This window comes from Clarias gariepinus, chromosome 1 (assembly GCF_024256425.1).
Source record: "Clarias gariepinus isolate MV-2021 ecotype Netherlands chromosome 1, CGAR_prim_01v2, whole genome shotgun sequence".
Classification (NCBI taxonomy): Eukaryota; Metazoa; Chordata; class Actinopteri; order Siluriformes; family Clariidae; genus Clarias; species Clarias gariepinus.
In genome coordinates this window covers 50,095,731-50,109,913 of record NC_071100.1, presented here as the reverse complement: position 1 = coordinate 50,109,913, position 14,183 = coordinate 50,095,731, and the positions used below count along the sequence as shown (strand labels likewise).

The 14,183-nt window shown below is 38.4% G+C and overlaps 1 protein-coding gene across 4 annotated transcripts in view; it reads left to right on the top strand.

Annotated features, from left to right (window-relative positions):
• kmt2cb (lysine (K)-specific methyltransferase 2Cb) overlaps positions 1-3,041 on the top strand; it is a 64,251-nt gene extending 61,210 nt beyond the window's left edge. For all 4 annotated transcript variants that reach the window (XM_053502209.1, XM_053502218.1, XM_053502200.1 and 1 more), the window contains one exon: positions 509-3,041. In XM_053502209.1, the coding sequence (XP_053358184.1) occupies positions 509-601 (93 nt within the window). In that variant the 3' untranslated portion in view covers positions 602-3,041. The remainder of the gene's footprint in view (positions 1-508) is intronic.
• Positions 3,042-14,183: the final 11,142 nt, after the last annotated feature.

Here is a 14,183-nt window from a genome sequence, read left to right as displayed (position 1 = left end):
CGTTGTGGTTCAACAGGAAAATAAAACACTGCAGGACACAAAATAATTCAGTTTAGCTTTGCCGGGTTCATCTTACAATTTTATCTGCCCACATCAAAGCGTCAAACTGGTTCGAGAGCTCGTAAGCATCTGTTTCTGTGTGAATTCGTGTCCATGCATTCTGTAGAGACATGGGGTAGAGTCATGTTGGAATAGAAAAGGTCCTTCGACAAATTGTGGTCAACAAAGTTAATAAAAAGCATAGCATTGTCCAAAAGCATTAAGATTGTCCTTCACTGGGAATAGGGGGCCTGATTGATTGAAACACCTAAATTTAATCAATAACAGGTTTGGATAAATACTTTTGCCTATATAGTGCATCATGCATTCATCAGTCACTTGTTAATGAAACAGAAAACTAGACACGTTTAGCCGTGAGCGAATTTTAAATTTACTTCTGGAAATTTCTTGATGTATTCCATTGTATCCTCAACACCTCTCGTTCTGTGTTTTGTGTGTTTTTTTTTAGCTCTGCTACGATTACAAACTGGCTCTGGTGGACAACCACAGCAAGATGGCGTGTCTGTGCGGCGCCGCTAACTGCCGCAAGTGGATGAACTAGATCACGTTCGTTTCAGGAAAATGAACGTCATTAGGAAGGAGGAGCAGTCATGAAACATAGCAGTGACGAGACACCAGACATTTTCTAGAGTCTAGAAAGAAGAAGAAGAAATGAGATGAGGAGGCGGAGGATCGTTTTTGTGCGAAATCAAAAGGAAAACACACGTTTTGTGTGTTAGAGCCATTTGTATCGTTCTCTGGAGGAGGTTCGATTCAACCTGCATGTGCCATGTGTGCGTGAGAGTGTGTGTGTGTGTGTCTATTAATGGGAAAATTTCACCAGCGAATGAGACGTGAGAGACGAGAGCGAGAGCGATCACTGTACCGGTTATGCCTTATTGGTTGAAAAAGTGGGCGGAGCTGTCCGCGACTGTAACGTAGAACATCACTGAACGAAGAATGTAAGGACTTCCGCAAAGGGAAAAGAAAAAAAAACTAAATGTAACTTGCACTAAAACAAGAAAAAAAGAAGAGGAAGAAGAAGAAAACAGACAAAACTCAAATGAAAAAAATACTTGATTCCATGAGTCAGTTTTAATCCTACGTTTTTTTGTTTTGCAATATTTGTGTGTGTGTGCGTGTATGAGAGTATGTAAAAGAAGAAATAATTGTGTTTTTTGTATTTATTACTGTGTGAGTGAATGAGTGCGCCTATTTTTTAATGATGTGATAGATTTAAACGAGAAAAATGAAAAGAAAAAAATCAAGGAACAAAAAAAAGAAACCAGAGACTGCGAAGAATGATGAAGAGATTCTCTTATGCCTGTAAATAACTGTACATATACGAAAAATATCGGAATGACGATCGACCAAATACTACCTTATTCATATTGATGTTTTAGATGTGCTCCGTTTTTTTTTTTCTTTTTCTGTTTTGTTCTTCTCGCTTTCTTTGGAAGAATTATTTAATGCGGATGCGTCTGGTATTCGTCTCAGAGGTTATTTAAAAAAAAAAAACTAAAAAAAAAACAAAACGATTATTCTGTACAGAATTGCAAAGAAATTTCAGTAAGTATTTTTTTCTCTGTATGGTATCGTAGTGATTTTTGTGATGCGTTCTGACCACTTGAAAAAAAAACTCGTTGTTTTTTGTTTGTTTTTTTTTCCTTTTGTTTCTGCATAGCTAACTTCGTAAGGGCTTCGTAACACATGCATAAGTAATGAATTGCACGTTTATAGGATTATTTATATATATATATATATATATATATATAGATGCAGTATATAGATGGATAGATAGACGTTTCCTATTTGTGTGTGCATGTGCCCAAGTATGAAGTAGCACAAGTGCTGAGCAAATCGAAACGCACATTATAAAAGCCATGATGAAAAAACGCGTTATTACGCATCCTGGAAACAAGCTAGCTGATCACGAAGCGAATTCTTCACGAACGCTTGTATGTACAGTTAAGTGGTGTTACACTTATGTGAAGGATACTTTTTTGCGTTTTTTTTCTGTTGTTAATGTTTGTTTGTTGTATATTTTTACGAAACGACTTAAAGTAAAGTCGGTCAAATAACTCGATTGATTTTAACTTATTCTTGTTTGCAAGCAAGTTAAAATACATACACATATATATACATGAAAAATATACGTGTGTATGTTTATATCCTTGTACGTTATTCAGTGGCTGCGATTCAACACTTGCGCATGTGTCATGAAGTCGTTATGTAGCTAGCCTTTAAATAACACGTTACCAAAAAAACAACAAAAAAAAAACATATAACAAACGTTTTTTGCGGACAAAGTTATCACGATCAGGCACAACTTTTATGTTTATAATCTAATATGCTTTTAGATTAATCATGACTTATTGTAATTGCTGTTGTTATTATTATAATTTTAAATGTACATAGAGATCGTTGAAGTTACAATTGCCAATATTCAAGGCGTCAACGGTTTTTTTCTTTTCTGTCATTTTTGTGGTGACAGAGCGAGCTCCTTCTCCGAGGAGAACCTGGCAAAGTGTCCGTGATAACTATAACGATGACGCAATGATGTAATATGATGATGATGATGTAATTTATACCGGACTATCAGCGCACACGCCGGTAATATTGTCTTGTTCGTGTTTCACACTTAAACTCGTTTTTGAAATCATTTTCTTTCCTTCTCTCTTGTACACAACCCAGTTTTACCCCGAATTGTACAGGGCATGTTTTAGTTTCTTTTCTTTCTTTTCCACAAAGACTCAGTTGTATATATTTTGAACAGCTGTATCAAAAAAATGTTTCCTGAATATTTTTCTCGTCTTGTAAAATATGTCAACCTTTTTCCCCCAGTGGTGTTTTTTTTCCCCCTCTCCGCTTGTATAGTAGGTCTCACCAGTTTTGGACAAAATGAAGCCTTTTGAAGTACACAGAGCGATTATAGGGTTTGGTATTCAAGGAACTGAATTTAGGAGCATTTACAGAAAATAAATAAAAAATATTTTACATCACTGACTGTATGCTGTGTCTGATGTCTGAGTGGGCAAGGGCTGACCCTCTGACCTGCGCTAGAGCAACAATGGAATGTGATGCGATCCTGAAGTTTGAGTGTTTAAATGATATCTGTGTCCAAATTTTACAGAATGGAAGCAGATTTCCTCAAATCCGGTGAGTCAGTCTAGCTTAAGGTGTCACAGTAAGTTAATTTTTATTCCCCCCTTTACTTTTGCCCTTTTTTTTTTTTGCCGAATAAGCTAGTTTCTTTGTCTAAGAACAACAAGTGGAATCCAACCACTAACAACAAAACCCAGACTCAGATACATTATCATGGTTAACATTCAGCTTGTTCAGTGTGTGAAGTGCAAGATGTTTAAACATTCTTCCTCTGTCATAAGTGGTAACTTTGTGATAGGTGTGTATTACGCTAATGAAGAAGGTATTAGTGTTAGTGCATCCAGACTTTAGAGAGGGTTGGAGCACGATAGCAGCATTATTTCTGTGGCGGAATGTCTGGGTATAGCCAGCCCCCGACTCCGGCATTAGAGCCCTTACAGCAGAGCAGGTGGGTGACGACTCGGCGGCATACTCATTCAGCCAAAGCTAAGGCTACCCCAGCGGAGCACACCTACTCTGCGCTTCATGTGTCCAACAGGTTTGCTCTCCTTAGTGAGACACCCGCTGAGTAACCTGAAAAAGCTCTAGTTATAGGAGACTCAACACCAAGACACATAAATTAGCCAGGCCTTTAGGGGCAGCAGTGGTTAGGGGAGCCAGGGTACCGGAGTGGTTAGCAAAAATAACGTTACAGTGTTATTTAAATTAGGATAGGCGATGTCAGATGAAGTAGTCTGCTCTGGGCTTATCCCAATGCGACGTGGCAACATACTGTAACTTACAGCAGGTTATGGTCGCTGAATAAAGCTGGCCTGTTAGGGCAAGACAGTGTCACACTTTCTTGTAGTATAACAAATAGTCTTAGATCAGGCCTAGTTAATCAGTGACTATGCAGAGCCCAGGGCAGGGAGCAGACAAACAGGCTAATCCAATCGCACAGAGTCGTCACTAAGGTTTCACCATAGTGAGGCTGTCTGTTCCCCGAGCTAAACAAAATTTAGAACAACCCAGAAAGTCTGTTTTAGTAATTTAATTAATATAGAGACCAAAAGTAGTAAAATGGAGTAGAGGTGTTTGTCTCGCCTCCCCATTCAATTTCGTGTCCCCTCTGGCTCTTTCCAAAAAACTACTAAGGCTAATCTTTTTTCTTTTCTAAATAAGTATATATGTTCAAAATGACAACTAGAGCGGCGAAGGCATCCAGTAAAGAAGCCGAAGTACCCGCAATGTCGGGCGAGGTGAGCATGGCAGCCCTAACAGGCCTACTAGAAGAACATAGAGCGACCTTAGCGGCCGAATTTAAGACCGTTATTTCAGCATTGGACGTGAAGCTTGACTGGGTACAAGCCACTGTGTCTGAGTACGGCCAGAGGCTTTCCATGTTGGAGTCTCATGTGGAATCGTTAGATGAACAGGTAGAACCTCCTTCCACCCTCATAGATCTTTTGCTTGAGGATGCTCCAGAGGTTTTCAATGGGTTTGAGGTCAGGGGAGGATGGTGGCCACACCATGAGTTTCTCATCTTTTATTCCCATAGCAGCCAATGACACAGAGGTATTCTTTGCAGCATGAGATGGTGCATTGTCGTGCATGAAGATAATTTTGTTATGGAAGGCATGGTTCTTCTTTTTGTACCATGGAAGAAAGTGGTCAGTCAATATACTTTGCAGAGGTCATTTTCACACCTTCAGGGACCCTAAAGCAGCCTACCAGCTCTCTCCCCATGATTCCGGCCCAAACTCCGGCACCTTCTTGTTGACGTCGCAGCCTTGTTGGGACATGGTGGTCCCCCACCAACCAACCACTACTCCATTCAACTGGACCATCCAGGGTTGCACGACACTCATCAGTAAACAAGACTGTTTAAAAACTTGTCTTCATGTTATTCATTAATTTAAAAACTAAATATTTAATGTTTATGACACATCCAATTTGCATAATAATTTGGAATGCGGTGTATATCTAACCCCATTTTATCACTACCACCAATCCTCCAAATTTTTGAATTGTTTTGTAAATGGTCAGGTTACAAATTCAAAAAAGTGAGTTGTTTCTAATCAATCCGGCAGCTGAGGTGCTGTCTAAATACCCTTTTCCTTTTAAGTGGACTCAGGAAGGATTCAGATATCTGTTTGTTTTTAGAAAAAATTTCAATGCGTTGTTAGATGCTTACAGGGAAGATATACGGAGATGGTCCTTCCTTCCAATATCGCTCATTGGTCGTATTAATTTGGTCAAGATGACAATCCTGCCTAAATTCTTATATCTTTTCCAACATATGCCAATTTACATTAACAAATCTTTCTTTGTTACTCTGGACCAGATAACTAACTGTTTTTTGTGGCTTGGCCAACATGCACAGTTAGAAGAAAAGTTCTTGAACTTCCAATATTAACAAGCTCTTATATTGGATTAACGCTTCTAGAGTTTCTGAACACCCTGTTTGGGCCAAAATAGAATTCAAAGTCGTCCCTTTACTCGCTTTACTCCCTTTGATCTGCTCTCAGCTTCCTATAAACACTAAAAATGTCTCAGACAGCTTAGTGGTGACCAATACTCCTAGAATATGGGTTAGTTTTAGAAAACATTTTGGGTTAATCGCTCCATCTGTTCTTTCACCTGTAGAAAACAATATATCTTTTTTACCATCATGTACTGATGCAGTTTTTTTGACTGGTCCTCTTCTTCTTCTTTGTCTTTCGGCTGTTCCCTTTCAAGGGTCGCCACAGCGAATCATCTGCCTCCATATAACCCTATCCTCTGCATCCTCTTCTCTCACACCAACTAACTTCATGTTCTCTCTCATTACATCCATAAATCTTTTCTTTGGTCTTTCTCTAGACCTCCTGCCTGGCAGTTCCAACCTCAGCATTCTTCTACCGATATATTCACCATCTTTCCTCTGAACATGTCCAAACCACCTCAATCTGGCCTCTCTGACTTTATCTCCAAAACATCTAACATGGGTTGTCCCTCTGATGAACTCATTCTTGATCCTATCCATCCTTGTCACTCCGAAGAAGAACCTCAACATCTTCAGCTCTGCTACCTCCAACTCTGCCTCCTGTCTTTTCTTCAGTGCCACTCTGAAGAGTCTCTAAGCCGTAGAGCATTGCTGGTCTCACCAATGTCCTGTACACCTTTTCTCGCTGATACTCTTTTATCGCACAACACACCTGAAACTTTTCTCCACCCATTCCAAACTGCCTGTACTCGCCTCTTCACCTCCTTTCCACACTCTCCATTGCTCTGGACCGTTGACTCTAAGCACTTAAAGTCCTGCACCTTCTTTACCTCTGCTCCCTGTATCCTCACCGTTCCTCTTGGGTTCCTCTCATTTACACACATGTATTCCGTAAATTTTTTGACTGGTCCTCTAGAGGTCTTATATCTATCAAAAACTTTATGATAAGGGTATATTCTTGTCATTTTCGGAGTTGTCAGAAAAGTTTAATCTTCCCAGAACACATCTTTTTTGTTTCTTTCAGATTAGATATTTTGTACAACCTTCCTCCTGACTCGAAAATGGACACCATTCTTGCTCCTAATCCACATAGTAAAAGGTTAATTTCTAACATATACGAATCAATTGGCGTGTTAAATTCTTACTCCACTGAAACACGGAAGAATGCATGGGAACAGGAACTTGGGGTTTCTATGAGCGAAACAGAATGGGATCATGCACTCGATCTAATAAACTCTTCCTCAATATGCGCACGACATAGACTGATGCAGTGCAAGATTCTTCACAGAGCGCACTATACTATACAGATTAGCCAAAATATACCAGAACAGAAATGACACTTGCAATATGTGCGGACAGTCTCCCGCAAATCACACGCATATGTTCTTGTCCTGTCCAAGATTGACAGAGTTCTGGTCTAAAATATTTTATACTTTCGGAAAATTCTTTGGATTGTCAATCTCTCCAAATCCTCTAACAGCTCTACTCGGAATTTCTCTTGAACCAAATTTATCTTCGGAAACTCAAGTCGTTGTTGCTTTCACCACACTATTGGCCAGGAGGCTTATTCTCCTCAAGTGGAAACATGCTTCCCCTCCTTCTTATGGGAGATGAATAAAAGTAATTATTTTATGTTTAAAAGTGGAAAAAATCCACTGTTTTTAAAAAGGGTCTTTAAAAACCTTTCATAAAACATGGGAACAAGTGTTAAATTAAATTGATACTATTGATCTATTACATGAAGAAGCAGTAGAGGATAATTTTTTTTTTGTGGTTTGGTTGTTTTTTTGGCTGGTTTTGTCGTTAAAGGGAGGAAGGAGGGTTTGGGGTGGGATGAAAAGTTAAAATTTTAAATGCATGTTTTTGTATATTTACTATGTTGTATCGTTCGTTAAATGTTAATAATCATAATTGGGAAAAAAAAAATTAAAGACCAAAAATTCAGAGCACACTGAATACATAGCCAGCATTTACTGTTAATGAAACTATCATAAATCAGAACATTGATATACTGTATTTAACAAAAACCTGGATTAAACACAAGTATGTAGAGTTTAATGAAGACAGTCCTCCTGGATACAGCTTCATGCACCAGCCTCAACTACCTGGTAGAGGAGGAAGAGTCGCAGTTATTTACAATGAAAATCTGACTATTGTTCAACAAACATGGAAACAAATGTATTTGAAGTTCTGTATAGTAACATAAGTGTAAGTATAGATAAAAAAATTATAAATGAAAAAATAATAATAATTAGAGATAAGAAACTTGTCTGTGATTGGGAGGCATGTAATTTATACCGGATTATCAGGGCGGAAACTGGTAATATTTTTTCTCATACATAATTTACACTTAAATTAGTTTTTCGAATCCTCTTCTTTCCTTCTCTGGTGTATTAAATCTGACCCAGTTTTAACCCAAATTGTACAGGCCATGTTTTTTTGTTTCTTGGTGCCACGCGGACTTGAACCCCTAACCCTGTGGTTCTTAAAGTGTGAGGCGTGCTAGGCGTGTATTCACTAGTGGGGAATACAGACAGGTATGGCGCAATGAACGGAAGGGAATTAGTGGAAAATCATAGAAAAGTACCTAATCTAATTCATGCTTTTCTTTATTGACAATAAAAATCAGACACTCGAAACTAAACAATCACACGCAGTGGTGTCAAAAGTATTCACATTCATTACTTGGGTAGAAGTATAGATTCTAGGGTTTAAAAAGACTTCTTTAGAAGTTGAAGTATCAACTCAAGCTTTTTACTCAAGTAAAAGTGTAAAAGTACTGGTTTCAAAACTACTTAAAGTATAAAAGTAAAAGTAACGTGAGGGGGGATAAGCATTAAGGATAAAAGCTTAGGCTGTGCCACGGGCCTATATACTGCACTAACACCTCATAAAAAATTATTAAAATGTGTTGTTGGTTTTTTGTTGTATTTTTCAACGTCCACACTGATTTGGGATTCTGTATATAGCAATTGAAAAAGAATGCATTTTAGTACAATGCAAATACATTAAAGAACCATATATGTGTACTACTGAGCATTAACATGTTTCATGGAGAAGAAGATATGATAACTAGTTGCCTATAAGTATTTTAATAGTGCAAAAAGTCAAACTTCAGAGGCGTGTCATCAGTAACCTTTACTGGAATGTAAATGTACATCCAAGCTTATATATATATATCATTCCTGTTCCTGGTGCTGTTTCCTTCCTCGCTGGTGCTTAGTTGTGACATTTCTCTCGAATCTTGAGTCTCTATCACGGACATCTTCGTCTACTTATCACAACCTTATCAACCGAAAATGTTATTTTATTCGAACGTCCTTGCTGAAGTGTGTGACGTGACGTCATGTGCAGGTGGAATGGATCGCGTACCAACCAATAGGGTGTCGGAATGGTATATTTATACTTCTCATCCAACCCCAATCAAATTCACTCCATCCGGATGGCGCGATTTATCCGGATGCTTTTTTGTTTGTTTGTTTTTTGAATGACAAGCTGAAATAAAATAGGAGTAATGAGGCTATTTTTAAAATGTAAGGAGTAGAAAGTACAGATGATTCCGTGAAAATATAAGGAGTAGAAGTAAAAAGTCGGCTGAAAAATAATTACTTGAGTAAAGTGTAGATACCCAAAATTTCTACTTAAGTAAGGTAACAAAGTATTTGTACTTCGTTACTTGACACCTCTGATCACATGCAAAGAAATGGATCATTTATACAAGTAAATTAAAATAACATCAGAGAAAAAGTGGAACCATAGTGCAACAATAACGGTTTAATGTCGGCATGTTAATTGCAGAGGAACAATATATAAGGAAACATTCGGTATTATAGCAAGACCCTTAACCCTAACTGCTCCAGGGGCGCCGTATCATGGCTGACCCTGCGCTCTGACCCCAGTTACGCTGGGATATGCAAAGAAGGAATTTTACTGTGCTGTGATGTATATGTGACAAATAAAGGCTTAACTTAAATTAATTTATATATGTAATTTAATTTATTCCAATGTGTATGCTGATGTTTCTGTATTTTTGATAAAAATTAATATTTTATCAGGCAGTACTAGTCTGGCATTTCTAGTTTCCAATGTGCCTCTTTTTGATCCTTCAGGCGCTGAACAAAAGTGAAGATCAATATCGTTCTACGCTTTTTGTTGGTGTGCGGCATTTTGCGATGATCCCTAAATCGTTTGTTGCGCTGTAGAGAATAATGGTGTTTATGCTTTTAAACATGTATAATTTAAGCCGGATGTAACTGAAAGACAATGTAGAGAGGAAATATATGTGGGTATCTTATTTGCAGGTTTATTTACGCAGCTATTGAATTCGGAGATGCGAATATGCGAATATCAAACTAACTTTACCGCGGACACAAACTGGGTCAGTAGCGTACTGTATGTGGTGAGCATAATAACGTCAATGGATACATTTGTTACATGGACCACAAAAAAGCAGGTGATTCAGCATCATCAGCCTAATCAACCAAAAGCCAGCCGAAAGAAAAACACGATGAAGCCTATATTGCACTTGGATTCATGGTGGGGATGGTGGGATAGAGGAGAGACCCGTGTGTGTTTTGTGTCTTAAACCGCTGGCAGCAGACAGCACGAGACTGAACAAAGTAGGAAGACACTTAGAGACAACACACCCCAGTCACGTTAATAAGCCACTCGACTTAAAGCTCTAGATAAGTGACGAAGTAAGCCTGTTATAACAATTGCACGTGTACTTTATCTGTTATTCGATCTTATTGGTTTAGAAATTGATATTTAAATAAATAGTAAACTTGGCTGATTTCGTTATCATTTTGTTGACAAGTGGGGGTTAAAAATTCGCCCACCCACTTAAGTGGGGAATGACAGAAAATGTTTGAGAACCACTGCTCTGACCTTAGCCTCAACAGACTAAACACTGAAACACCACTCCTGAAGAGTCTGCACTGACCTGGAGATTCGATGCAGGAACTCTGCACTGTCACAAAGCCAACAGCTAAAGGGAGGAATACAACCTTGCAAGGTTTATCATCTTTAAAACTTGCCACAAAAGATCCTGCTGAAAAATCCAGCATAGACCAGCATGATTTATATGCATGATAAAAAATGCATATTTTAAAAAAGTAATCAATGGAAATCACTCATAACTGAAAAAAAAAAACAGCATAGACAATCAAAGCTGGTCACCAGCTTGACCAGCAATTATACCAGCATATGTTGTGTTTTGGTGCTGGTATGCTGGGCACCAGCATCAGTAAGGCATAACAGCAATAGCATCATGGTTGCTATAATGCTGGTCATCAGCACCTGCATAAGCAGGGTGACCGGCATACCAGCACCAGCATCACAGCATTATGATGCTGGTCACTAGCATCAGTACGGTTATCAGAATACCAGTACCAGGATGATGGGGTCAGCTCTTCCGGTGGTAGGACCACTGGCATTTTTTATGGTAACCGTGAAAATAACTTAAAATGCTCCATCATTTTTATTTATACACATAAGTGTAATACATCATTTGAATCTGTAAATGGTCTTTAATTGTTAATGTACACTCACATATCAATAAAACAGTAGATACGATAAGTTTCCTGCGCGTGTGGAAGATCTCACGCACTATACAGGTCAGAAACCTTTCTGAAGCTCTACGGAATGTTCTGGACAGTGGGAGGAGTTTAGATTTACCTCAGAACAACACTAAGACTCCAACAGAGAACTTGTTGTTCGGCTGCGCCCGGGCAGGGGTCACCACAGCGGAATACCCAGTCCACACTACAACTTGGCACAGGTTTTACACCAGATGCCCTTCCTGACGCAACCCTCCCGTTTTATCCGGACTTGGGACTGTGACCTCCAACACAGAACGAAAGAGGAGAATCCAGCAAGCTGGAACCATGGGTAAGTTATTAAATCATATATTATCCTAATTCTGATAATGTAAAACTAATATTATTTTATTTTTCCTTATTTTCTCACAAGCTTTTTCCAGTTTATGTAAAACACTGCCATTTAATGTCACTTACATGGTTTGGTTAGCATGTAGATAACGCTGCTATATCATGCTAACATACTGCCTTATGTAGCTTAGCACAAACCGGTTAGCTCACGGTGGCTAAGCTAATGCCTTACAGTATGTAGATAACAGGTGGTTGTCAGTATCAGCTGTGGTGTAAATGTTTATAATATATTTCACCCTGTTTTGGATAGCTTCATGTTATGGTAGCTCTTTGGTTTAGTTTTTGGTTAGCTTATGACACTGTTATCTATAATGTTATTAAGCACAAACACTTCAGCTCCTGGTGCCTAAAATATTGCCTTATGTAGCTTAGAGATGTTTGTGATATTAAGGTGTAAATGTAAATCGTAATGCAAAAAGTATAAATTGTTGTTTAAGATTACAAAAGCTTGTATTCTCTTTATCCGTGGTCAATATTTGTTGATGATAATATACAGTAATTTTTTTGGTATCATGCTTATGTTTCTATTTCCTTTTTTATAAACAATTGTGACCGTGAAAATGATCAGCCACCTGGTTTATAGAAACCAAATGCAAACATGCAGGCAAGATACAGACAGACCATCACTGTGTCATGTAAAACACAGACTCTGCGATCCCTGCCTGCATGGGAACCTGGACGATGACAGGGGTCTGGATTCGGTATGGATCTCTTGTATTTTTTTAAGCGTTTGGCCACACGATAAGGCTTCACCTGTGACTGCGCACAACCAGCACATGGACTGACCTCAGATGCCCGGAATGTTACCACTGCTGGTTACAGGGTCTGTGTGCATTGCAAATCAGTTCATGGTAAGCAGCACAAAGAGAGAGGCACAAAGATGTATGACTGTGTATAGGGTGTAAAAGTGGGCTTTTACAAACCTAACACCTAGGCCTGGGCGATAAAAAGATAACGATATGTATCGCGACAGACACGTGATCGATATCAATAAAAAATGTATTCGATGAAACGTATACATATACGTATATATTCTTTGTTGTAAGAAAACAGAGGTTGTAAAGCTAGTTTGGTTGCATTAACAAAGGCACTCGGTCTCTGGTAACCTAGCAACGTAGGGAGTGATACGCTAACAGCGAATCATGTAACAGTATCACTTATGGTTGCATCAAATTGTTGTCTTGTGCTGGTCTGCTGGATTCCTCCTTATAAGCAAAAAATGAGTGCTGCAGCGAGCGAGGACATTGTAAATAAAAGAGGAAAAGTCAGAGCATTTTTTTGAATATTATAAGTCTGACCATAGTCAGACCAGTGTCGTCTGCAAATTATGCAAGATTTCCCCGCCAAGACTGGTAATACCACGAACTTGATGTACCACCTTAGCCGCGCTCACAGCCGTATTCAACCAACAACATCTGTAGCTGCAACACTGCACAAGCAGCAGACCACCATGGAGAGGTACTCTGCATCAGTGCCTTATGACAAAAAATCTAAACGGTACAAAGATATAACGGAGGCAGTGGTATATCATATAGCCAAAGACATGCTTCCGCTTAGCACTGTCGAGAAGCCAGGTTATAAAAAGCTTATACACGTGCTTGACCCACGCTATGTTCTTCCTGGCCGAAAGTACTTTTCTAAGGCTGGTTTGTTTTTTTTATATTACAGATGTATCCCAGTCTACCTCAGTTTTATTTATTTTTACAAAACACTGCACATATTTTAAAAACACTTTATTCACTAGAAGGTGAACAGCTAGTGAACTTCCTAGCACTAAACTTGCACTAAATTCTCAGGTTTCTCGGTATATATTTAACACTTTGCACTATCTAATTACATTTTATTAAGCATTTCTTTCATTTTGCACCTTAAATGTAAGCAAACAAGAGATAATTGTTAAGTGTTCATTGTGACTTTAGACTTATGTTTACATTTCAATTATTTGAGTTTTCCATGGTTGTCAACATTTCTATCTTAATAACTGAGGGGATTATAATCAGAGAACGGTTAAGTTTTTTTTTTAAATGTTTATATGTAATATATTTTTCTCCTGGTTCTTATTTTAAATGGGTCATAAAAAATATTGATAATTATTGATATCGACTGTTATGAAACACTGATATCGTGATACAGTTTTCAGCCATATCGTCCATAGTGCACGTTCTTCATAGTGCACTGTTCCTGTTGGCACTGCTTTACCCTGAATGTCTGTTTCCAGGGGAAAATGAAAATATTTACAGGATACCATAAAAGCCTTCTGTGTATAAGATCATCTGTGTCCCTCTTCCCTCAATCCTGGACATTTACTTTGCACTAGGTAAAAGAGATGACATTTATATACTTATGAGTAAGGTTACATTTATATGTTTATAAGTAAGAAAAATACACAAATATCAGGACATGTCAGAACTACTTCAGGGCTCATAAACCTGCGGACCCCTAAAAAATGAGTGAGGGCCAAGCTCACTCATTTACACTACTGTGGTGTGAAAGTAACTGTGTGAATGTGTCCCTGAGAGGTTGGTCTCATGTTTTGTTTTTGTTAATAACTTTTTTTTTTTAATCAAAACTTGTTTGCTGTTCATTGGTAAATTATCATATTGTTACAAATGATGAACAGCCTACCA